The sequence below is a fragment of the Liolophura sinensis genome, chromosome 8 (assembly GCF_032854445.1).
Source record: "Liolophura sinensis isolate JHLJ2023 chromosome 8, CUHK_Ljap_v2, whole genome shotgun sequence".
Taxonomy (NCBI): domain Eukaryota; kingdom Metazoa; phylum Mollusca; class Polyplacophora; order Chitonida; family Chitonidae; genus Liolophura; species Liolophura sinensis.
Window position 1 is genome coordinate 3,218,927 of NC_088302.1, and position 27,088 is coordinate 3,246,014.

General features: G+C 40.5%; 2 protein-coding genes across 3 annotated transcripts in view; one reads left to right on the forward strand and one right to left on the reverse strand.

The window, feature by feature from the left end:
* Positions 1 to 27,088, forward strand: part of LOC135472357 (focadhesin-like) — a 164,586-nt gene that overhangs the window by 3,088 nt on the left and 134,410 nt on the right. For both annotated transcript variants that reach the window (XM_064751828.1, XM_064751829.1), the window contains exon 2: positions 603 to 712. In XM_064751828.1, coding sequence (XP_064607898.1) covers positions 659 to 712 — 54 coding nt within the window. In that variant the 5' untranslated portion in view covers positions 603 to 658. The remainder of the gene's footprint in view (positions 1 to 602; positions 713 to 27,088) is intronic.
* On the reverse strand, positions 6,277 to 16,359 carry LOC135472307 (FMRFamide receptor-like). Its single transcript, XM_064751755.1, has 2 exons — positions 14,781 to 16,359; positions 6,277 to 6,457 (listed from the first exon to the last, which is right to left on the reverse strand). Exons 1-2 carry the CDS (start codon positions 16,274 to 16,276, stop codon positions 6,277 to 6,279), a joined length of 1,677 nt encoding a protein of 558 aa, XP_064607825.1. The 5' UTR covers positions 16,277 to 16,359.

Consider the following 27,088-nt stretch of genomic DNA (forward strand, 5'->3'; position numbering starts at 1 on the left):
ATGTCACAACAGTGTATTCATTAGAATCCCTAAAATCCGCTAAAATGTGCGCTCTTACATGTGAAATGGTTGAGGAATAAAGATGTGCACGCTTAGCCTTGGACTAGAATGATCTAGAATTTTATAGAATGTGCACTGATAGTATGGAAAGAACAAAAACTGTTGCTGTATGTTTTAATACCAAGTGCAGAGGTGTGGAATATGTAGGACAGTTCTGAACAATTTAAAGTTCATTTGCCTAATGGAAGATTCCGACCATGAGACCCATAAGGCACCGGTTCAATCCTGGCCTTGATCAGAGATGTTTTACTGGGCAGCTCTCACTTATTCTGAATATATAATATGAAAAGTTTAAAAAAATTTTTGTTGCATTTAGCTATTATTTATTCAACTACAAACCTAAACCGAACACTGTTTAATATGATCAGAATTATTCTTTCTGCCTCTCCCAATAATATTTGGGGGTCCTTTCATCTGATAAACCGTTTCGTGTTCGTAGTAATTTTTCTTCTAATGAATGCAGCTTCTTTTACATTTACAAAGGTACAGTGTTTTGTCACTGATTTGTACTTTGTAAGCATTTGCTCTTGTCTTTGATTTAGGGCAGACAGTAGAAGATGCACAAATGTTGACGTGACCACTGGCACATACAAGTAAAATGGAGGACATAAGAAAACGACTGGAGCTGGAAAATCCGTCAGTACAGATACAGGTAGGGCTCTCTTTATATTAACCTGGCATAAGGGGGAATACCTAGCCTGTTGATTGGTTGAACAATTAATCACCCAATCTTGTTCAGAATTTGGTCATGTATAAATGATTCTGTCATTGATAGTACATGAAATCTGATTTTTTTTAAAGCTGCTCAGAAATGTTTTGTATACATGTGTTTGAACAGTATCATCCACATGGAACATATTCCTCTGTTTTTAATTTATTTTGATATTTGATTTTGGGTGTTTTGTAAGGATTTATGATGTAGGACAAGTTTATAAATTAGCACAGGACCTAAACCTTCTGATGTCACACCAGAGAAATTTCCTAGTTTGTTTTTGAATGGTTTCCTGTGTAAAATGATATCAACATTGCTACAGGCATTGAAACTGTTATTTATATTTTACAATGTCATGACAATTTTGACAGTGTTGCATTTAGACAGGTTGAAAACTGATAGGTTAGCTGGCAGTTGGTAAACTGTCAGTAGTTTTCATTCAGAATAAATAATTAAAGTCAGTTCAGGTACTTGTCAGGACAGATCGTGTTGGGAATGGTCAAGGTTAGGACTGGTCAGCCTCTCTGACCAGGCTGTCCGTAAATGTGAAGTAATCCCCTCCCCCTCTGACTCGCCCACCGCATTTCAATTTTCCTAAGCTGTCCTGCCCATTGTATCGCCTGACCACCCTCTTTATTCACATGAAGTGAACACAATCATGTTGTTCTCAGACCACATGTGGGCTTTCTGAGTGAGTGAACTGAGGGCAGCTTGACCCCAGGTCAGTGGTAGGCAACAGCTGGCACAAGAATGCTGTAACTTTACATGTACAAACATGTATTGGCCATTTACTGGAGTGAGTTATCTCCCCTGTGAATCATTTTTCAGTATTGAGCCATTTATCTCTCAATATTAGCAATCATTTGTTTTGAAATTAAAAATATTTAAATATTAAAAAGACACTAGACTAAACATATGTTCTAAATAAATAGTTAACATATTTAGTATAGTCATAAATTTGTCATCTATGTGGATAATGTTTTCATTAAAAAAAATGGAAATGTTTATTGAGCAGGACACTAAATAAAGCCATGTTCCGTATCTCACCAAACTTGTAGGCAAAAATGGTGTGGAATTAGATAAGTGCGTACATGAATGTTTGTGAGTTGACAGTGTTTGGCGGTGTTTGCTCACCATTGTGATCAGCCAGATAGAACATTGCAGTGAATGTGCTGACCTCTGTTGTGAAGGCTTAGACTTGTACACCCACTCTTACAGACAAACTTCATGCTGTTCCCTGGAGCTGGTCGAGCCTTTCTTTACAAGCTCTAGCATTGTCACTGACCTATGGTAACCTTGTCACTATGCTGATTCTTGTTGTTTCCTGCGCAGACAAAATGTTACGCATAAACTCCAGTTTGAACATGAAAAAAAAGGTATTTTATTTTTAAGAATTTTTAACACACACAGAATTTCTATCACTCATCATGTTCCCAGCGTGGAGGCTTGTGTGATGTTTGTCATATTTGCCTTTTTCTCTTGTGCTCACTGATATATATGTATTTTCTGATATTTAATTTGCAAAGATCAAGTATCAACTGGTGCAGGCCCATTAGAGTTATCTTCCCTTGTTTAGGCATAAGTGTACTATGCATTCATGGGTGCTGTAAGGATTATTGTTAAATAGTTGTTCATGAAAGCCAGATGAATTACAACTATATGTGCTAGTTATTTTTTATAGTTATATTTTCCGTCAGCGGTTGGAAATATTTGGGAAACGATGTCATCAATGTGACAGTATGATGATCGTCAGTATGATGACCAGCTGACTGCCTCCAGTTCAGGCTCTCTCCACAATTGATAGCTACATGATGTACATGATCCACAGGTGTTGTTACTACAGCAGGCTACTTAATTTCTGCACTGACTGGTTTGGCCTTAGCCCCCAAGGAGAAAACTGAGAAAATGTTTTGTACTGTTATAAGTACTCCATATGAAGAAATATAAACGAAGCTTTTCATGTCTCCTTTAAATGCATGTACAACACATTTCTGCTCACAGATTGAGCTAATTCTAACACCATTATGTTATCTCCAACATATGATGTGTTCATGTAAAATGTAACCGTTCTGAGAGTATCTAATGGTGACATGGAGATGTCAAGGGAAGCAGATTTCCTTGTTTTCTGAGGAGACTGAGTATTTTCTATCTGCTGCACATAACTGCTGTTGCAAACTGCGGTCTCGCTGCTATTTTTATCAGCAGAATTTGTTTGACCTTGGTAACAAAAGGAATGATAAATGACCACATTTTTTCTTTTTCTGATGTGTTTTGTAGCTAATCTTTTAATCAGAAATCTGTACAAGGTATTGGGATGCTTGATAGGCCTCTATTAAGCCCCATCGAGACTATCCAACATCGCTCATCTTTTGTTGATTCAACAGCAAGGTGAATGCTGTTAAGGTAAGTTCAGCGTCATTCACATCCTATGACCTTTCGGGCAAAAAAGGTAATGGAGGACTTTGCATCAGGATCAGGTGGATTCTCATCTTGTAGAAATAACTTGATTGGTTAAAATTGAGAAATTGGAAAGCTGATTTTATAACATGGCAGTGCTGACAATTTTCTTGATGTTGGCATTTTTACCTTTTTTTTAAAACTTTAATATTATGGTTATACCGTATCTTTCATCACAAAATAAAAGAGTACACTTGTGTTGGCTTGGATACTTTATCGATACTTATGTACATTTGGTGTCCTGTTTTTTCTTTTAATGTATGTGGAGGTTTCTTTGTATTGCCACAAAGTGCGTAAGGGAGATCACTTGATTCATTCTGGGTTTTCATTTATGGGCAAGAGTTTGTTCCCCTTGTATGCTGTTTGGAGACTCATCCCTAGGATGTATTACTTGATGATTAACAAGAAACTACCACTCATTAAGAACTTTTCTTGAATATAATCATTTAGAGACTGTACTCTCAGAAAAAGTACTGCATGTATTGATTATTTATTTATTTATTTGATTGGTGTTTTACGCCATACTCAAGAATATTTCAGTTGTATGCTCGCAGCTAGCATTTATGTATGTTACAATCCGTCTGAAACATGTTAATTACCATAAATTATCAAGTTTACGATTTTAGTATTTTATGTGTTAATTGAGCTGAAATTTTGCATTCATGTGTCGAGCCACGCTTCCAAATTTTGTGTGTTATGTGATGAGAGTTTACTGAACCAGCCTTGTTTGTTTGTGGAGGGAATATGATTCATTTGTCAGGAATTCTTCTCTTTTTTTGTTGAAATCAGAGTTGAAAAGATTAGAAATTAAGACCTACTACAAAAAAAATTTGTTTGTTTTTAAAATTCTTCTGACATAATGACAACCAGAAACTTAAGTGAGAGACACGGGAAGGTAGAGAGAGAGTGACAGTATGTAATGTGTGCTTCAGCACAAACACAATAATGGCTTATAGTGAGATTCCTTAAAGTTTATCCTAGCATACCCACCAGTAAATTTTTAAGGCGTGGCAGATAAATTTCAAAACACATTCAATCCGTCTAAGGTTTTAAAGATTCCTTAATAATTTATATATGAAGTGTGCCAGGTACCACTTACATGTAGTTTGTGCCTGACAGGATACGGTTTGATTTCTGACAATGTCCTTGTCAGTAGAATAAAACCCTAATCTCAAGTAAATTGATAAGATTTATTTATTTCTATGATTGATGTTTTACGTCGTACTAAAGAATATTTGACTCGTACAGCGGTTACCAGCATTATGGTGGGAGGAAACCAAGCAGGGCCTTGGAAAACCCATGACCATCCCCATGTTGCTGGTAGACCCTCCTATGTTCGACTGGAGAGGAAAAATTGATAAGAGGACGCATTTGTACAGTCAGTCTACTTATTGGCAGACTTAGATGTTGCTTTTGGCATACATGTACTTACATTTATTTACAGTGCTCTGTGATTTCTTCTGGTTTGACTGCAGATTCAAGTTAGGAAAGTTTCTCTGGTACCCAAAGTTTGCAGTAGCTTCCTTAGGGACTGAACTTTCCTTCATCGTGGGACTGGTCACTGGTGCGGCCATGCATGGGACTGGTCACCAAAGCTGGTGTGGCCATGCGTGGGACTGGTCACCAAAGCTGGTGTGGCCATGCGTGGGACTGGTCACCAAAGCTGGTGCGGCCATGTGTTGGACTGGTCACCAAAGCTGGTGTGGCCTTGCGTGGTACTAGTCACCAAAGCTGGTGTGGCCACGTGTGGGACTGGTCACCAAAGCTGGTGCGACCATGCATGGGACTGGTCATCAAAGCTGGTGTGGCCACGCGTGGAACTGGTCACCAAAGCTGGTGCGGCCATGTGTGGGACTGGTCACCAAAGCTGGTGTGGCCATGTGTGGTACTAGTCACCAAAGCTGATGTGGCCACACGTGGGACTGGTCACCAAAGCTGGTGTGGCCATGTGTGGGACTGGTCACCAAAGCTGGTGCGGCCATGCATGGGACTGGTCACCAAAGCTGGTGCGGCCATGTGTGGGACTGGTCACCAAAGCTGGTGTGGCCATGTGTGGGACTGGTCACCAAAGCTGGTGTGGCCACGTGTGGGACTGGTCACCAAAGCTGGTGCGGCCATGCATGGGACTGGTCACCAAAGCTGGTGCGGCCATGTGTGGGACTGGTCACCAAAGCTGGTGTGGCCATGTGTGGGACTGGTCACCAAAGCTGGTGTGGCCATGCTTATAGTCTAATGGTCATTGAAGACCACTTGTCTTCCCCCACTATGTTGTGCTTTTCTGTAGAAAAGTTTGCCAGTAAGTTGTCAAATGTCCTCCACCCATAAAAATGACTGTCATCAGAAAACAGAAAACTTCCTCAGTATTACATTAAACAACAATCAAATAAAAAATAAATAACTATTTTAATATGAAACACTTGCATTAAATAAAATAAAGTGAGTGTAGATCAGGACGTTCAGAGTAACATTAGGTAAAAGATCTGACTGAAAGATGCAGGTCATTATTGTAAAGTACCATGGGTTGTTTACTGAAGGGATGGTCAGTAAATGATGACCATTCCTACTCCTCAGGAACAGGGATGGTTGCTGAAGAAATCTCTGTGAGTGCATTCAGTGGAAGATGGGGCGACAACAGGGGTATTCACTGCTGAAAAGCTGCACACAGACCATTTGTAAATGTCAAGCCTGTTTAAATTATGGGCTTATTAGCACTTAAGTGACATTTCAGTAAACTAAAATACCTCAGAATATGTAAAAAGGGATCCAACTCAACTGAAGTTGGTTTTGAACGCATGTGATCAGGTGTATGAATCTAGCCACTCCTCTCTAGGTGCACTCGTGGTTGAATCCAGCAGCCCCTGTTTGTTTGGCTGTATATCTCGGCAGATGGTTTCTTACGTACTGGACAAAGGAGTTTGCTTTTCTGTATGGGCTTGAACCTCTTTCATGTACCCAGAAAATTAATACCACCATCTTGTATAAGAGCAAAAATATTCTTGAGTGTGGTATTAAACCCAAATCAAATAAACAAGTATAATAGGTTGATGTCATTCTTCATATTTGTTATCTCTAAGGCAACCTGGATCAGAAGTGACATCTTGATGAGATTTGCTGCACAGCTCACTCAAGTTTCTGTGCCGTTCCCATTTATTATTGATGAGGGAGTGTTTGATGGAGAGCCCAAAACATTCCAGATTATTACAAATATTTAGGTTTGTCGATGAAGCTCTAGAAAACCCTTATTACTAATCATCAAATCAATCGTATGGCTGTTCTCCTACATTCATTTGCTATGGTCAATAGTGTCAATATAAAGCCTCCTTGTAATGCTGTGCAGCATGGATAACATTTCAATTTTGTTTTGTTTTGTTCTTTGCTTTTATTTGCTGGGTGTTTTATGCCAAACTCTGGAATATTTCACTTGTGCAGCAGCAGCCAGCATTACGGCTAAAGACTTTGAAAGTGGTTCTTGTTTCTGCCTCAGCACACAGCACTAAGGAGCAAAAGTAATGTGACTGGGTTAGGTGTCATGTTTGGTGTGTGGCGCCATGGATTCACCCTGCAAGGAGAAGACACAAGATATGTACAGACACCTACTGATTCCTGGTTGTCATGTGACTGGGTGAGGTGTCATGTTTGGTGTGTGGCGTCATGGATTCACCCTGCAAGGAGAAGACACAAGATATGTACAGACACCTACTGATTCCTGGTTGTCATGTGACTGAGTGAGATGTCATGTTTGGTGTGTGGCGTCATGGACTGGCCCTGTCAGAAGAAGACACAGGATATGTACAGACACCTACTGATTCCTGGTTGTCATGTGATTGAGTGAGATGTCATGTTTGGTGTGTGGTGTCATGGACTGGCCCTGTCAGAAGAAGACACAGGATATGTACAGACACCTACTGATTCCTGGTTGTCATGTGACTGGGTGAGGTGTCATGTTTGGTGTGTGGCATCATGGACTGGCCCTGTCAGAAGAAGACACAGGATATGTACAGACACCTACTGATTCCTGGTTGTCATGTGACTGGGTGAGGTGTCATATTTGGTGTGTGGCGTCATGGACTGGCCCTGTCAGAAGAAGACACAAGATATGTACAGACACCTACTGATTCCTGGTTGTCATGTGACTGGGTGAGGTGTCATGTTTGGTGTGTGGCATCATGGACTGGCCCTGTCTGAAGAAGACACAGGATTTGTACAGACACCTACTGATTCTTGGTTGTCATGTGACTGGGTGAGGTGTCATGTTTGGTGTGTGGCATCATGGACTGGCCCTGTCAGAAGAAGACACAGGATATGTACAAACACCTACTGATTCCTGGTTGTCATGTGACTGGATGAGGTGTCATGTTTGGTGTGTGGCATCATGGACTGGCACTGTCAGAAGAAGACACAAGATATGTGCAGACACCTACTGATTCCTGGTTGTCATGTGACTGGATGAGGTGTCATGTTTGGTGTGTGGCATCATGGACTGGCCCTGTCAGAAGAAGACACAGGATTTGTACAGACACCTACTGATTCCCCGTTGTCATGTGACTGAAACCTAACAGCTCAAGCTTATACGATGAAACCCCATTCCAGAGACACCAGATATAACACCACACCAATCTGCCATACTGTACTGATGTCAGTGTTTTACCCCCACACGTTCATTATAACTATTATAACTAAGTGTCGATTTTAAAACCCAAGGTATTATCGAATTGTAGTGTTCATCATTGGTTTACCACCTTACCTCTAAGCAGGCTCACATTGTTTTCTTACGTCACACTGGTTTGCCAGTCACTCCTGACTTAGTAACAAATCATCATGCTTGTATCCATATAGACAGATTGGGACACTTTGTATTATATCACTGTTAGGCTCCTCAGAAATAAACCTAAACAAACTAGTACCAGTGAGTATAAATTTCTTTGTATGGTAGAGAGTTTATGACAAGAGAGTGTGCTGTTATCTTGCGGTTAATGGTGCTTGCTTTTCAATCTTCCACACAGCCATGGACAGGGAATCTGTATACTCCCCCATCTGTGTGTCATGTACTGTTTGTGGGGCCTTGGTGACAATAAGTTGTCGACCACGCTGGTGTGGCTGTTTGTGGGGCCTTGGTGACAATAAGCTGTCGGCCACCCTTGTGTGGCTGTTTGTGGGGCCTTGGTGACAAGCAGTCGACCATGCTCATGTAGCTGTTTGTGGGGCCTTGGTGACAATAAGCAGTCAACCACGCTGGTGTGGCTGTTTGTGGGGCCGTGGTGACAATAAGCAGTCGACCACGCTGGTGTGGCTGTTTGTGGGGCCGTGGTGACAATAAGCAGTCAACCACGCTGGTGTGGCTGTTTGTGGGGCCTTGGTGACAATAAGCAGTCGACCATGCTGGTATGGCTGTTTGTGGGGCCTTGGTGACAATAAACAGTCGACCACGCTGGTGTGGCTGTTTGTGGGGCCGTGGTGACAATAAGCGGTGGACCACGCTGGTGTGGCTGTTTGTAGGGCCTTGGTGATAATAAGCAGTCGACCACGCTGGTGTGGCTGTTTGTGGGGCCTTGGTGACAATAAGCAGTCGACCACGCTGGTATGGCTGTTTGTGGGGCCTTGGTGACAATAAGCAGTCGACCACGCTGGTGTGGCTGTTTGTGGGGCCGTGGTGACAATAAGCGGTGGACCACGCTGGTGTGGCTGTTTGTGGGGCCTTGGTGACAATAAGCAGTCGACCACGCTGGTATGGCTGTTTGTGGGGCCTTGGTGACAATAAGCAGTCGACCACGCTGGTGTGGCTGTTTGTGGGGCCGTGGTGACAATAAGTGGTGGACCACGCTGGTGTGGCTGTTTGTGGGGCCTTGGTGACAATAAGCAGTCGACCATGCTGGTGTGGCTGTTTGTGGGGCCTTGGTGACAATAAGCAGTCGACCACGCTGGTGTCGCTGTTTGTGGAGCCGTGGTGACAATAAGCAGTCGACCGTGCTGGTGTGGCTGTTTGTGGGGCCTTGGTGACAATAAGCAGTCGACCACGCTGGTGTGGCTGTTTGTGGGGCCTTGGTGACAATAAGCAGTCGACCATGCTGGTGTGGCTGTTTGTGGGGCCTTGGTGACAATAAGCAGTCGACCATGCTGGTGTGGCTGTTTGTGGGGCCTTGGTGACAATAAGCAGTCGACCACGCTGGTGTGGCTGTATGTGGAGCCGTGGTGACAATAAGCAGTCGACCATGCTGGTGTGGCTGTTTGTGGGGCCTTGGTGACAATAAGCAGTCGACCGTGCTGGTGTGGCTGTTTGTGGGGCCTTGGTGACAATAAGCGGTGGACCACGCTCATGTGGCTGTTTGTGGGGCCTTGGTGACAATAAGTGGTCGACCACGCTGGTGTCGCTGTTTGTGGGGTCTTGGTGACAATAAGCTGTCGGCCACCCTCATGTGGCTGTTTGTGGGGCCTTGGTGACAATAAGCGGTGGACCACGCTCATGTGGCTGTTTGTGGGGTCTTGGTGACAATAAGCAGTCGACCACACTCATGTGGCTGTTTGTGGGGCCTTGGTGACAATAAGCAGTCTACCACGCTTTTGTGGAGCCTTGGTGACAATAAGCAGTCGACCACGCTCATGTGGCTGTTTGTGGGGCCTTGGTGACAATAAGCAGTCAACCATGTGTGCTGTTTGTGGGGCCGTGGTGACAATAAGCAGTCAACCACGTGTGGCTGTGGGGCCTTGGTCACAGTAAGCGGTGGACCATGCTGGTGTGGCTGTTTGTGGGGCCTTGGTGACAATAAGCGGTGGACCACGCTGGTGTGGCTGCTTGTGGAGCCTTGGTGACAATAAGCAGTCGACCACGTGTGGCTGTTTGTGGGGTCTTGGTGACAATAAGCAGTGAGCCACGCTTGTGTGGTTGTTTGTGTGGCCGTGGTGACAATAAGTGGTGGACCATGCTGGTGTGGCTGTTTGTGGGGCCTTGGTGACATTTAGCAGTCGATCACGTGTGGCTGTATGTACAGTATAACATTGGTTTAAGACCACCTGTCCTGCACCAGTGGGGAAAATCTGTCAATAACTTTGCTGTGCTTGGGGGGTTTCCCCTAGCTCACACTCCAATGTCTACCCATGAAACTGGCATTTAACGCCAATCAAATAATAACTTAAATAAAGATATATACACGAAGGGAAATTGCAGAGTTTTGGTTATGTGCTTAATTTGCCAACATGTATGTCGGGGTCCAGTTGTTGAAAGGTGAGCCACTTAAACCTTATACCCTTCTATTCCTTCTACGAAGTAAATGGCACGTGCTTATGTCTGGACCAAAGTTAATTCAGGACTTAAGTTCACTTTTGAACTCAGTTGCAACAGTGCCATTTGACACTATAAGCATTTGTCATGTCGAGATGTATATTTTGATGTTTAATTCAAGTCCGATATTTTCTTAAATCACATTAGAATAGGAAGAGTTTGCTGAACCGATGAAATTGATTCTTGTTTTACCATCACAGGTATACAGGATGCAGTTATTTCTTGGCGCTAAACACAACTTGTGATGGCAAAACCAGTATTAACATCAGCAGTTCAGTTTTATTCCTAATTTGTACCTCTACCTTGACACCCACCCACTCACACATCCATCATTTAATTCATTTATTCATTCATTTGCTTTGAAAACTTTGCCATTTAATAGCCTCCTCCAGTAGTCATAACACAAACACTGTGACAGGGCAGATACAGTCAGGGTATTCCATGGAATGATTTAATTGGTAGATTTTGAATATGTCATCACAAGAAAATACACATACTTCGGTATCATTCTGATTTGAATAAATCGTGTCCACTGTTTCAGCATTTATTCTGTCTTACAATAAAGAATCTTCATGTTTATTACAGTACACATTTGTACATGATATTCTATGTACAAAACATTTGTCTTAATAATGTTACAATGTATCAGTTTGAGCCACAAGAACACTTGTAATCAATATGCACATTTCTTACATGTATAGTCCAGTATGTACAAAAAATGTATACAATTATAATTTTATTTATTTATTAGCCTTTATCATGTTTCTGAGGCTTTTCGCCTTAGGAGTTAGTAATGTGTAAGCTTGTCCAAGGGAAGACCATGCATGTGCCATAGTCAAGAAATGTCAGATAAATTTCCTGTCATGCAAATGAAAGTGAACCATACATCAAGGGCAGGATTTGAACTCGTGACGTAATTGATGAGAGGCTGGTAACCTGGTGACAGATAACATTAATCATGTCACCTAGAGTCAGCAGTTAATACAGCTAAGAGCAAAATGTCCAGAAATAATCAGATAAAGAAGTAGAATTCACAGACTCTTGGCTGCAGAAGATTTTGACTGTGAAGTTTGCAAAAGATCGATTATGAGTCAGCATGGTATGATAAGGACTTGACCTTGCAGATTAGTGGATTAATGGATTTAGAAGAAAGCAGTATGTGTAACATATGTATACTTAGTGATAGCTGCATGTGAGTGTTCTGTGACACATGACACTTGGCCTATCACATGCGTGAGTGTTCTGTGACACATGACACTTGGCCTATCACATGTGTGAGTGTTCTGTGACACATGACACTCGGCCTATCACATGCTGTCACATTGGAATCTAGAGACCCATTGGCTGTTTGTGGAATCAGGGAATATCTGATGAGTGTCTACTTGATGGTGAGATGTGTAGAGTCATGTTAATGCTAGTCAGTAGCCTACGTGGAAACTGTAATGTACTGCTGCAGTACAGTCAAACTGTATGCCAAAACAGTAAGAAGCTGTACAATACATTTACTTCTAATAGCGAAAACAGAAAAACAGCCCTGTGAATTCAGTAGGGAAAACAATAAAGGGCTGTATTAATTTGCTATACTGAAAACAATAAGAAGCTGTATGTATTCATTTTGTCTTGTGAACTTCTTGCAGAACATGTATGAATTTGTTTACCTTAGAGGAAGTATTTTGAAGATAAATTGATTCATTTGCTTCTGTGAATAAGAATTTTGTGGCTTTGCTTTCTATAGTCTATAGGGGAAACACTGAGTTGTAAGCTATATCAATTTTTTTATTGAGTGAGAACAGTTATCTTTATTGATTCATTTGCTGTAGTGTAAACAGTTGTACATCAGTAGATGTATTGATTTGTTTGTTCTTGTGGTAATAACTTTACAGATCTGTTTTATTGCAATCACTTGAAAGCTGTGTGGGTAACTTTACTGTGTGATGCATTCAGGAGGAAACATTGCACCGGTATATCTGTAGGGGAGATCTACAGATAAACGGCCGTCAATTCATGCTTGATGGTTGATGCTTCAGCCCATCAAAATCCATCAAGATCCATCAAGCAATGGAGGTTTTTGAAACTTACAGAGTTGCATGTAAGGCAATCAGAGACTTTTGGTGAATGCTGTAGTTGATATTAACTGTTACCATATACACATTCAGTTTCAAGTTTGCTCAAAAACAGATTTAAATAAGTTTTTACGTCTCTTCTTTCTGATCAAAGAAAAAATCTTTTGTAAGACAGGTTGAACAACCAATCTGCTGGTACATGTAAATGAACATTGATGTCTATATTAAAATGCCACAGAATTAATAATGTGCTTATGTCACAAGTAACTATCGTCTAGCTCCTTAAGAGTTTTCTTTAATATAGTTTATGTTGGGTAATGTATATATTACACATGTGTGCACTAAAATGTGTTTTATTGTCAGCGATGTGTTGTCATACAAAAGATTGTTCGTTGAAATACCTGTGAGAAGTTGGCATCTTAGATAAATACAGGGACTGAAGAGTGAATGGAATAGAACATCTGACATCAGTGAACTGCTTTTGTAGTACATATTTTAAATGGCAACAAATTCGTCTATATACCATCTTAAGGGGTTAAATTTGGTCATTTCTCATGTAGAAAATAGTGAATAAAGGAGATTTGCAATTTTAATACAAATAATGACTCATTCAGTATTATTTCAGGTGAAAGAATTTAGTTTAGTTTAGCCCTGTACAACTAGGAATAACATCTATGTCATATCATTTACGCATACAATTTTGAAATGTCTCCAAAGAGACTGGTGTCAAAGACAGAATCAGATTTCTCAAATTAAATCTAATCTTGTAGCCCTAAGGAAGCCTGCTTTACACCCAAGCCATCCCAATCTTTCTGCTCTCTTTTGAGGACTGATCTAGTTTAGAGAGCACTGATCCAATGTCATATTATATCAGTCTCTTCAGTTAATCAAAAGTGTTGTATTAGATCACATGGCTGTTAGGTGATCTGAGGAGGATTTCAAGTTAGCTGTAGACCATGGTGACATCTTAACCGAGATGTAAATGCGAAACATATTGGTGTTTAAAGGAGCGTTTAATCATCGGGCGTGATATTGCTGAAAGTTTCTTGCCCATATCCACCATCTGGTCTTAAGCTGTGAAAAAATAATTTCCCTGCTGTAAAGCTGCATTGCTTGTGAACTACGTCTTTGCTTTCATTATAAGCACATTAGCCACTTAGATTAGTGGGAGATTTCATGGGGTCTGAATTGCACTAAAAACATGTCATTTCCTGCTGTAACACTGCAGTGCTGTGTGAGTGTTTTATAAGCAGGAAAGGACAGCAGGTTTATGCAGCTATAGACAGTTTGGATAAAAATTGGAAGGGGTTTTCAGAATTCCCCATTGGGCCCTAACAGTTTCTGGTTGTTCAGAAGTGTTGTTAATCAGGCTCCATTACCATATTAATGAATGGATAACAAATTGCACTTTTGATCATCTGACAAAAGTTAATACAAGGTTTGATGAATTCTACTGAACATTTGCCTTCTTGCAGTGAAAATTAATGACAACATACTTCGCCCAGGTTGGTTGATGTGACTGTCTTGGTCTGAAACAGGCAGCTTAAATCCTAATGACTTCGTAAATCCAGCAGCAACCAAGTAATTTAATGTTAAGGCTTGTAACAGACAACAAAAGATTTGTATCTGTCTATTTTCATCTTTACCCAAATGTGAAAGGGTAAATTTTTACAATTATTTGTACAAAAAACTTCAGTTTTGTTAATAGTGTATTTCACCTTAAGTGTAGCATTTTTCAGGTGACACATTTGCTTTCTCCTAATTGACTCATTCACCTTATATTTCCACGTTTTATTCAAAGTTTTGTGAAGTTTGATTGATTTCTTATCAAAAAAACTTAAGCTGGCATCAAAGGTATCATTTCAAAGCCTTTGTGGGCATCTGAAAGGGATTTTGAAACACCAGACTTGAAATACAGCACTTGTAACTTGGTTTTATGCCAGTAAAAAGTGTTTCACTTAGTGAAGTTGATCAGGTGTATGGCTAGAGGAAGTTTTAAGCTCATTCCCCTAGGGAAAACCTCAGCGCCTTTGCTGCTACACTGGATAAATCTACTGACTTAAGGTTGCAGAGCAGTCAAGACCGTTGGGGCTCAATTGAAACATACACTGTCAGGGGTTCAAAGCTTTATGGTCTTTATGATCTTTTTCTATAATAAACATGTTCTTTTCTATTTTCACATGATTTGGCTGTGACCATCAGCTACCCCTACAGCTTGTTAGTTTTGTGTCCATTTGGAGCTCTGTTGTTTTCAGGTAACATTCTCTCAGTCACATCATTAATTTCAGTATCCATGATGTCAGTTTTGGAGGAAGGGCAGTGTTTTGACAGCAGTAGTTTTTTGGACTCGTCCAACTTGGTCTTTTTTCGCTGAGTGGCGTTTTCGCTGTAAGTCACAACAGGTTTGTGGATTGGCGAGATGGAGTCAATGGAGGAATGGGGGGAACATCGGGAGATGATTGTGGTGTGAGTGACAGCTGTGGATGACGTCATGTCATACACGTCACACCCCTTCTTTTTGCCGCCAATTCGCCGAATCTTCTGACATCTTCCTACAGTTGACTGGTAGGTGGCGCCCATCACCGAATGAGTGGCGGGATATGTAAGGGAGTTAAATTCCTCATCGGACAGAAAATGCTGACAAAAAGTTCTCATGAATGTACGACGGAATTTCTGGCCAAAAGCACAGTAGAGTATAAAATTGACAGCACTGTTCAGCTCCACTAAAAAATTCCTAAGTGTGGAAATGACATTCCATGAAAACTGACTATTGATTTTGACGGTGTCAATAGCATAGGCCATGTTGTAAACAACGGCAGGCACTTGACATACAATGAACACAATGACCACAGAGACGAGCATGATGGTCACATTGTTTTCGCGCGACTGACGGACGTTCATGTCGCGACGTTGCTGTCGGGACTGGCGCACGGCCAAGATGAGGAACGTGTTAAGAATAGCAAGTGAGACAAGGGGAATAATTCCCATGATCAGGAGGTAAAGCCAGAGGAAGTATACCTGGTGGTACGTCTCGTTCTTACCGAATTCCGTGGGCACAAAAATTGTCGTCGTTCTGTTTGTGTCCAAGTCCACCGTAGTCACAATTCTATAGTCAAACCATCGGATAAGATTGTATAGAAAAGCACTCATCGTCACACTAAGTATAACTATTCTTGCTCGTAACACAGTGCACATAGAGGCTGCTCTCAGCGGATGACAGACGGCGATGTAGCGTTCAACTGTGAACGAAACCGTCAACCATATAGTAGCAGTTTGGGCTACTAAAGCCAGGGGGTAAACATACACAACTATGTATGGGTGAACTGCCTCTTTGAATTCCTCAGAGATTTGCTGGAAGCTGACCAGAAACAAGGTGATGAGAAGAACGACAGAGTCCCAGATTGCGATGGCAGTAAGGTAACAGTTGGTAGAAGATCTCATGGTGCGACGGGTGAGAACAGCAATACTCAGCAGGTTGCTGATTACGCCCAGGATGATAACAATTATGGTTATAGCGCCATTGATGTAGTAGTTGAGCAGCTCTAGCTCCTTGGCCTGCGAGAGCGTCTTGTTACCCAAGTCAGGAATTTGATTGGCTGATTTAGTCTCGTAGGTGGAACAGTTGCTAAGGATTGGTTTAATGCCCACCAGTAAGTCCGAGGCTTCATGGCAGTGGCTATACACATGGATGGGCGGGGTAGCTTCCATACTCTAAGATTGAAACTTTTAGAAGTTTTAAATTTCGTAACTCTGCCAAACCTGCTTTAATGATAACAAATTTCACTGAACTCCGAAGCTAGTAGTGGTATTTGACTTGAGCAATTCCAGGATGAAATTCAGCAATCCATCACAGATGTACATGTATGCGAGGTGAAATTCAGCAATCCATCACAGATGTACATGTATGTGAGGTGAAATTCAGCAATCCATCACAGATGTACATGTATGCGAGGTGAAATTCAGCAATCCATCACAGATGTACATGTATGTGAGGTGAAATTCAGCAATCCATCACAGATGTACATGTATGCGAGGTGAAATTCAGCAATCTATCACAGATGTACTTGTATTCGAGACCAGTGAGACTTAGGTATTGTGCAAGTACAGTGTAATCCTGAAAGACACCTGGGTGAATGAAGCTGTCGGTGCGAAGCTTGTGGATGGAATGTAGCCGTATGCCGTGGTTTCTCAACAGGCCATCAGACAAGGAAACACTGGTTGAGCAGATCTGGAAAGAGAAAAGAAACTGCATAAGCATTTTGTCTGGCATTTTAACAGCAATCAAATAAATAAATATAAATTTTGTCCAGGTTCTTGTACTTAAATATATTACAATGTGTAGCCATGTTGTTAATTTAAAATGCTATGGGTTTCACTTAGTTTCTGGTTTCCAGAATGATCTTGATATGTTGAACATGCAGTGCGAGTGGAATCTGAAACTACTATAGTTTAAGATTCAGTAGGGTTAAGAGTTCAAATGCAGTTATTGCTTGAATGATTTGTTTTATGCCAGGTACAGATGAAGTCTGGTGGTATCCTATTTCTGTCATACAATGAACCTTGCTTATTACATGCTGCCATATTTGGGTTTTTGTTTTGTACATGAAATATTCAAAGGGTGTGAAACCCAATTACAATAAATTGGGCTTTAATTATACTTGGAGAGATTTCTTTGAAAAATGTTTGTGGATGTTGCTTGATCTTGTTTGAACTTTGAATCATTTTCTGGGGAAAACTGATTTTTCTCAGATCTGTGAATCCAGACATAATTTTTTGAGAATGTACTTAATAGAAAAAGGAGAGTTTGGACAAAGAGTGTATGTAAATGGCTAAGTCTACAGTTTCCTAAGTTGGTTAGTTTTGTTTTTGCTTATTTCCTTATATATACTAGTGTGTATGTACATGATCTGCTAAAATACCACATTGCAGGGCTTACGTTATGTTTCTGAGCACAAGGCTACCCTGGACAGGTAGCGGCTACATGAAGTAAATTAGGAGCAATGGTCAAAGTAAGCAGCTATCTGTTCAATTTTCTGCAGAGGTAGCAGGTTGCAGAAGGCTGGTAACCGATGTCTAATAAACGCCCTGCATTTTAATAGCTGCATAAAAATACTAATTTCTTCATATGACAAAACTGTCTTTCGCACATAAGGGTCACATGGGAACATTAACTGAGGCTAGACTTGAACCTCCAGCTTTATTGGTGAAGGGCTACTGGTCCAAACTTGGACTCAGACCTGAGACCTGTCTGGTTAGCAGTGAGAGAAGCCTATATACAGATGGAGCTCACATTGTGTGCGTACAAAAGTCTACAAATGCACCATGTGACAGATTGATGTGATGATGAGAGATTCTTGTTGGTGACTGAAAACATTTCTAATTAACAGGGATCTTACCAAATTGTGCTGTGGACCATGCACGTATTTCTGATATGAATGTCTGAGCAATGAAACAAAAGATCATTTACCATGTTATACTAATAAAGCCAATATTTCAAGATTTATTTCAACTGTCCAAACCACCAGTTGTTTGCATAAATTTGAATAATGAGATTATAGTCATCAACAAGAGTGCTGTCAATGTGGTTATTGATGGTAGTGCATGCATGCACAAGTATTGTGAGTTGGGGTATTCTGGGGAATGCCTGTAAGGGGAGTGGTTTGGGGGTGGGTGGTTGTTGGAACAGTCATTGATTAAGGAGCCCATGCAGCACAAACTATGTAATTTTTATCAAAGCGGCACCGCCTGGCTCAAACTAGGGAGCTAGATCTAATTTACTCTTGGAATGGACAAATTGGTGGAAACCAAAAGGGTTTAACCCATCAGGAGATGAACTAATGTGGAAATCAGGGAATTGAGTGAGAATGAAGGTGTGGGAAAGTCAGCCAGTTTTTGGGCTCTAATTCTCTACTCTTGTGTCATACAGTCATTAAGCAACACATTAAACCAATTTTCTTTTCCCTGTGTAAGGAAATTGGAGATGGACCATGCTGAGCGTTGTACATTTCTTCCAGTGAGATAGATTGTGTTTGTCAACTGTATAGACATACACTAATAACCGGTATGCATTGTACTGATCATGACAAATCACTTGATGTATATCTTTGAAAACAACATTAGTACATGTAGTCGAAATTCTTTGTCCCAGAATTGTGAAGGTGAGAACAGTTTGCGGTACTTTGTAAACAGCATCATGTTTGTTTATTTTATCTATTTATTTGATTGGTGGTTTCATGGAAATGTCATACTAATACTGAGCCAACAAGTCCTGTTTCCTTGCTTTAACCACTTAGTGCTAAGCGGGAATCGAGGCCGCAACCTGTAGGCCTACCATTTTTAAAATCTTTGGTATGACCGGAGCTGGGTTTAATCCCAGCTCTCTTAGAATTTGTATTATTTATTCATTTATTTGTTTGTTTTACGCCATACTCAAGAATATTTCACTTATGTGATGGCGGCCAGCATCATGGTGGGAAGAAATCTGGGCAGAGCCCGGAGGGAATCCACGACCATCTGCGAGTTGCTGCCAGACCTTCCCACGTACGGGCAGATTGGAAGCTAGCATGCTTTGGACTTATTGAACTCACAGCAACTGTATAGGTGAGAGACTCCTGGGTCATTGCACTGTGCTTGCATACTAACAATTGTCATCACTGTTTCTTTATTTAAGAGGACTATATTTTGTTTTTCCTCTGTAAATTGTAAATGTTTTTCTTGTTTCTGAAACTTTTTGTAAAATTAATAGTTACAGTGGAAAATTTGTTGCCTTGTTTGTGAATACAAAACATAAGATGAGATGAGTGAATGAGTGAGTGATTGGGGTTTAATGTCGCACTTAACATTTTTTCAGTCATATGACGATGAAAAAATCATTAGAGTGCATGTAATGTGCCTCCTTGTTGCAGGATGGATTTTCGCCGCTCTTTTATTTAGTGCTGCTTCACTGAGACACCTTACCAAAGGCAAGTAAGCCGCCCTGCCCGAGCCATTATACTGATACGGGTCAACCAGTTGTTGCACTATCCCCTTCATGCTGAACGCCAAGCGAGGAAGTTACAACTTTCTCTTTTAAAGTGTTAGGTGTGACTCACCCAGGGTTGACCCTGGATCTACTGGTTCCGAACCGGACGCTCAAGATGTGATGAAGTAAGCTAAACCAAGCAGTAAGACAAGTGAGAGAGAATGATGGAAGAATTTGTATTTGGCCTTTCCAAATAAGTTTCAGGTTGGGTACACACATTTTAATTTCTTTTTTCTGTTGCCATTAAGCTCTTACCTTCAACCCCTTGTAATCTGTAGTTCCCTAATTTCCTTTTCTCATTGTAAACCATTTACATACATGTATATATTCCACCAGGACTCTTTAGAACAGCAAAGTTCTTCATTTCACTGAAAGCATTTCAGTTATTCAACTAACTTCCATGAATCCTCGGTAAAGTTACAGTAGTGAACAGATTTCTAAATCAGTTTATACATGGGGATTATTTCCTTGTTTATATCGATAAATGATATATTTTGCTAATGCTGTAAATTTCAGTTGAAAGGTACAAATTATTCAAAAAGAGCTTGTCTTGGCTATTTTCATTTGATTAGTCAGAATGAGTGAGCTGAGAAATTGAACTATGAGAGTGCAGTAGTGTCACAACAGGCTGAAGGCTTTCAAGTTTGTTGCCACTAACAGCGGATTGAAATGCGCGCAGAAGTGTGCTCTTTATTAGCTGCCCTCTACATCACGAGGGTGATACTCCCTTAATTTGCTGTGGCATATTTCACCGTGTAGGCCTCTTCACTTTCCGGTTGTTCTAACTTACAATACTGTTCAGTGACACCTTGTATAAATTGTGTTAATTCCCATCGACACATGTCAGCCCGCTAGCAATACCCTCTAGTGCTCTTCAAATCTGCATGTACTGACAAGAGTCCTTCCAGTCACAGAAACACTCTCATTTATAGACCCAAACATGTGTTATGTAAGATTCTGCCAATTATTCCACCAAAAAATTATTCAGTAAATTAGCCCAATTTTTCTTTAATGTGGTATGAGTATTCTTTTTGATGCAATACCTTTGTAGCCCAAGAGTGTCAGAATATTTTTTATTAAATGCTGTTTGTTTGTATATCGTCAACAGTCTGTTGGTATATCGTCAACAGTCTGTTGGTATATCGTCAACAGTCTGTTGGTATATCGTCAACAGTCTGTTGGTATATCGTCAACAGTCTGTTGGTATATCGTCAACAGTCTGTTGGTATATCCTCAACAGTCTGTTGGTATATCCTCAACAGTCTGTTGGTATATACAGTATTGGTATATCTTCAACAGTTTATTGGTATATCTTCAACAGTCTATTGGTATATCTGATCAACGGTCTATTGGTATATCTTATGAACAGTGTGTTGGTACATCTTATCAACATTCTATTGGTACATCTTATCATCAGTCTATTGGTATATCTTATCCACAGTCTGTTGGTGTATGTTCAACAGTCTATTGATATATCTTATCAACAGTCTATTGGTGTATGTTCAACAGTCTATTGATATATCTTATCAACAGTCTATTGGTGTATGTTCAACAGTCTATTGATATATCTTATCAACAGTCTATTGGTGTATGTTCAACAGTCTATTGATATATCTTATCTCATATAAACAGTTTAAACGTATGAAATGAGAATCACCAAGTCTTATACCTGAAGCATAATTACCCAAAATGACTTTAGGGTTTGATTTTAGAAAGGTGTTTGGGGGCCTCCCTGGCTCAGTTGGTTAGCGCGCTAGCGCAGCGCAATGACCTAGGAGTCTCTCACCAATGCGGTCGCTGTGAGTTCAAGTCCAGCTCATGCTGGCTTCCTCTCCGACCGTACGTGGGAAGGTCTGCAGTAACCTGCGGATGGTCGTGGGTTTCCGCAGGCTCTGCCCGGTTTCCACCCACCATATTGCTGGCCGCCATCGTATAAGTGAAATATTCTTGAGTACTGTGTAAAACACCAATCAAATAAATAAATGAGAGGGGCCTCCGTGGCTCAGTCGGTTAAAGCGCTAGCGCAGCGTAATGACCCAGGAGTCTCTCACCAATGCGGTCGCTGTGAGTTCAAGTCCAGCTCATGCTGGCTTCCTCTCCGGCCGTACGTGAGAAGGTCTGTCAGCAACCTGCGGATGGTCGTGGGTTTCCCGCGGGCTGTGCCCGGTTTCCACCCACCATAATGCTGGCCGCCGTCGTATAAGTGAAATATTCTTGAGTATGGCGTAAAACACCAATCAAAAAAAAAAAAAAAAAAAAAAATCAAATAAATAAATAAATAAATAGAAAGGTGTTTTGAGCTTTGCTTGGAACATGGGATGATATTCTAGTGGAAAATTGTGTTTCAGGCCAAACATAATATTTTGTGACATTTGTTAGGATCTAGAAATGCACTTTTGTGGGGGGAAATTTTAGGTCATTTAGGATTTCCAGAACTGGGTGAGAATTCCTTGTATATGATACACCACTATACACAAAAGTTTTTGTACATAACATAGGTTGTAGGGATATAGACATAGAGTGTGGCTTTGGTTTAAATTTTGAACCAAGCAGTGCATTGTAATAACTGTGTTTACAGTCTGTCAGTACCCAGAAATAACTAGATTAACTTGTATTTTACTTGCTCGTGTACATGGAGTTCTCCTGGTATGATTAAATCAGTGTAAAATACTTCCCCAATCCGAATGATAATAAATTGCTTTCCATGCTGATCAAGAAGCCTGGGGGCTGCCTGGGGGCTCTTGGTTTGTAAATACTACTAACTAATTAAGGTAAATTGGTCCGATGTTGTGGTGAGTTTGGTGGACAGGACAGAATTGTTCCCCATAGGCGAGAAGGCAGACTGCGGGTCATTTCAAAGAACAGCCATATTGATTTTAGTCCTTAGTTTGTGCTGCCTCTCTCACCCATTTATTGCCTGATAAAATTATCAGGATAGTCATCTGGTACTTCAGTATCTATGGTAACAGTCTCTCACCTTGGTAACAAGGAGTACTAAACGGGTATGAGTGAATTATGCGATAAAGACTCATTCATTTGTGTATCAGATCCACCATCAATAAACATAGAGGCCGCAGACATTGAGCAGAAATGTTTAATGGCAATCACCGTAATCTAACACTGAGTCCTGCAAGTAACAATAACTCCTCCTGATAAGAAGAGCTCTTCTAACTTCCATTAGTGTAAGGGTTGATCACTGTGGTTATCACATGAAACTGTTCAAGTGTGTCAGACATAGAAACTTGACACTTTCTTATTTTGTGGTAGTCCTCAGTATAATTATTTTCCAAATAACTTAGAAAATAATGGGAATTTATTCCCCCAAACTGTGCACAACACGCAGTTTGGTTTCACTGTGTCTGTTGTAAAATTAGGAAAAAAATACATTTGAGGAAAAAATCCATAGAAATGCAAAACACAAACTAAAAGGTTTTTACAATTTAACAAGTGGTTCCTGCTTCTCTCCTGTGAATCACCTGTGTTCAGGAAAAACTTTGATCTTTTTAATGGATTTGGAAGATAGACCTTTCTCAACTGTTTTCTTACAAGGACAACTGTGTGAAGTCCAGCTGTGTATAATCATTTACAAAACTTAAAATGTAGCTAAATTTTCACACCCCCTGGAGCATGTGGAATTTCACCTAAAAAATAAAAAAATAAAATTCTCTCGCACTCCACAACATTAATGCTGTATAAAATTCAACAAAAACTGAAGTAATACCACAGAAAAGAACTTATTTTATTTTTTTAATTGTTTTTAATTTGAATAAAATGCAGTCAAAAAGATTTTGAAATGAATTCAAGGTTTTCAAGCATTTGACCATTTAATCAACACGGCCACAACCTGTTGGCTTGTCTAAGTGTGCGGCTCCATATGATGGTTCATCTGTTATAATCAGTTTTCATGTGAGACCACAACAGTACAGTAAAGTATAAAGTGATATAGGCTATAAATAAACAGTTTCAGAATGGCACATGCACTTGTAGAACAGGCTTTTACACTGACAAGTGGGCTAATCTCTATACTATATACTGTGTGCAAATCTGTCAGGCCATTAGTCTACCTAAATAAGAATTAAGACATGCATGGACTGATACATTGGCTGTGAATTTACATAAACATTTTTTTTTTCATTTTGAAATGAAATAAATATATATTCCTCAATCTACCTGCACCTCTGTGGCCTCATGTAGGGGGAGATAAAACAACAATATTTCCAGCTCTGTTTAACATCAAGTTTTTATATGATACACATAATTATATTGCCAGTAAAATTAAATTATGCAGAATTTGCCAGTAAATGTTTTGCATGTTAGCCCATGTACATGTAGAAAGGTTGAAAATTAATCTAAACGATGAAGAATTTGTCTGATGGTGTATTACCACCTAGATATTTACTTTACAGAAAGTAGTCCATATTTTCCTGTGCTAGCATGTTTACTTCTGAGTAATCAGCTAACTAATATTTAACTAGGTCGTGGGTTTCCACCGGGCTCTGCCCGGTTTCCACCCACCATAATGCTGGCCGCCGTCGTATAAGTGAAATATTCTTGAGTACGGCGTAAAAACACCAATCAAAAAAAAAAAAAAAAAAATATTTAACTAACTTGACAGTCTGTCATAGAGTGACTGCATGCTCTACTCCTATTCAGTATGCAAATTAGCAAAAAATAGCAAATAGCTTAATTGTTATTGTATGTGGGAGTCGGGTTTATGTGTGACGGAATAGGTCAGCCTAAGGTGCAAATAAGATGACACGAAAGGCTATTTCAAGAAGGTGCTCTACCAATTAACAGGAGAAGAGCTCTTAATTACCCGTCATGCTTCATCAGTCTGTAGCTCTCCTTGTAAGATTACTTAATTACCTATCCTGCTTCATCAGTCTGTAGCTGTCCTTGTAAGATTACTTAATTACCCGTCATGCTTCATCAGTCTGTAGCTGTCCTTGTAAGATTACTTAATTACCTGTCCTGCTTCATCAATCTGTAGCTCTCCTTGTAAGATTACTTACCTATCCTGCTTCATCAATCTGTAGCGCTCCTTGTAAGATTACTTAATTACCTATCGTGCTTCATCAGTCTGTAGCTCTCCTTGTAAGACTACTTAATTACCTGCCATGCTCTTTCATTCTGTAGCTCTCCTTGTAAGATTACTTAATTACCTGTCATGTTTCATCAGTCTGTAGCTCTCCTTGTAAGATTACTTAATTACCTATCCTGCTTCATCAGTCTGTAGCTCTCCTTGTAAGATTACTTAATTACCTATCCTGCTTCATCAGTCTGTAGCTCTCCTTGTAAGATTACTTAATTACCTATCCTGCTTCATCAGTCTGTAGCTCTCCTTGTAAGATTACTTAATTACCTATCCTGCTTCATTAGTCTGTGGCTCTCCTTGTAAGATTACTTAATTACCTATCCTGCTTCATCAGTCTGTAGCTCTCCTTGTAAAATTACTTATTTACCAGGCATTTTTACCAACATATCTTTCCCATGTAATTATCACACCTGTAATTTTTGTTCTTTGACGTAATTAATTCTTTATGATTTGAGTGTTTCCATGTATACCAATTTTTGCAGCAAAGATGGTTTTTCCATCTCTTGTACTGTATTTACTACATGATCTGAGTGTAAGCTAGGTTTGGACACCATACTTGTAAAGCCTTTGTCTTGATATGATAAAAGCTACTGTAGTAAACGGTTGGACTTATATTACATGCGGTGATGAGCAATTCACTGTGTTCAAATTGTCTTTTCTCATGTTGCCATCTCACGCCTGGTTGTGAATGCAACATGGCCATCCTTTTTAGGTCGTGTCCCAGGGCAGCTGGGATGGAATGGTGAACGTTCATATGTCTGTTTGTCTGTCTGTCCTATAATTCGGTAAGCAATGTATCTCAAAAACGTCTTAAGTATGGCTACTGTATATCACCTGAAGTTTCGTGCATAAAGATGCACATTAAGAAACACATAAAGGCTTAAAGATCATTTTGCACTGCCCAGGATATGTTTTCCTTGGGTTTGAGTGCTAGCTGTGAGCAGGTCTGTACTGCCCAGGATGTATTTTCCTTGGGTTTGAGTGCTAGCTGTGAGCAGATCTGCACTGCCCAGGATATATTTTCCTTGGGTTTGAGTACCAGCTATGAGCAGATCTGTACTGCCCAGGATGTATTTTCCTTGGGTTTGAGTGCTAGCTGTGAGCAGATCTGTACTGCCCAGGATGTATTTTGCTTGGGTTTGAATGCCAGCTATGAGCAGAACTGTACTGCCCAGGATGTATTTTCCTTGGGTTTGAATGCCAGCTGTGAGCAGGCCTGTACTGCCCAGGATGTATTTTCCTTGGGTTTGAGTGCTAGTTGTGAGCAGGTCTGTACTGCCCAGAATGTATTTTCCTTGGGTTTGAATGCTAGTTGTGAGCATATCCGTACTGCCCAGGGTGTATTTTCGTTGGGTTTCAATGCTAGTTGTGAGCAGATCTGTACTGCCCAGGGTGTATTTTCCTTGGGTTTGAGTGCCAGCTGTGAGCAGATCTGTAGTGCCCAGGATGTATTTTACTTGGGTTGGAGTGCCAGCTGTGAGCAGGTCTGTACTGCCCAGGATGTATTTTACTTGGGTTTGAATGCCAGCTGTGAGCAGGTCTGTACTGCCCAGGATGTATTTTCCTTGGGTTTGAGTGCCAGCTGTGAGCAGATCTGTACTGCCCAGGATGTATTTTCCTTGGGTTTGAGTGCCAGCTGTGAGTAGGTCTGTACTACTCAGAATGTGTTTTTGAGCTTTCCCCATTACTACCACAATTGGTTGAACGAATGTGTGTTTTGTGAACATCAGATACAGCCTGTAGTATATTTTTTTGCTCAAGCCATAAAGCTAGCTTCTTTTTGGGCACTGATATAGCATGAAACAAATACGGAAACATTTAACAAGTACAGCACTATACTCAAATGAATAAATTTGATTCAAACTCCATAGCATTTATTTAACCAATGATTTGTGTGATTGTTCAAGCTACTTAAGGTCAAGTGACAAAGGGGTATGGATATAATACCAAATGTACTGGTATGCTCTAGCTATGTGTTGATCAGATATATGGTATGTAAGTGCCTTAGTATTGATGTGTGGAGGGAAAACATACTTCGTCACAGATAAACAATAAAGGTGGCCTTTCTAACAGAATAAGTATAGCGATGTTATTTTTGTCCCACTTTTGTGTGGAATGTGATAAGTTTGTGGAGTCTAATCAAGACTATATGGCAACAGCGCTCGTGAGGCCATTTACAATACACATAATGCACTCTCTTGTTGGTTGTAGATTGCGGGGCACAAAGTGTTAATTTACCCCACAGCTTGGCGAGCTGTTTGTGTTGGCATCTAATCTCCGACCACCATTGATCAGATTAGAGGGTAGACATTCAAATCGTGAGGCTCTCAGAGTTCCTTTGAGAAAAACCAGTAAACAACCTATAGATTATCATCATTCACATTGAATACCTGTGTAAATGATT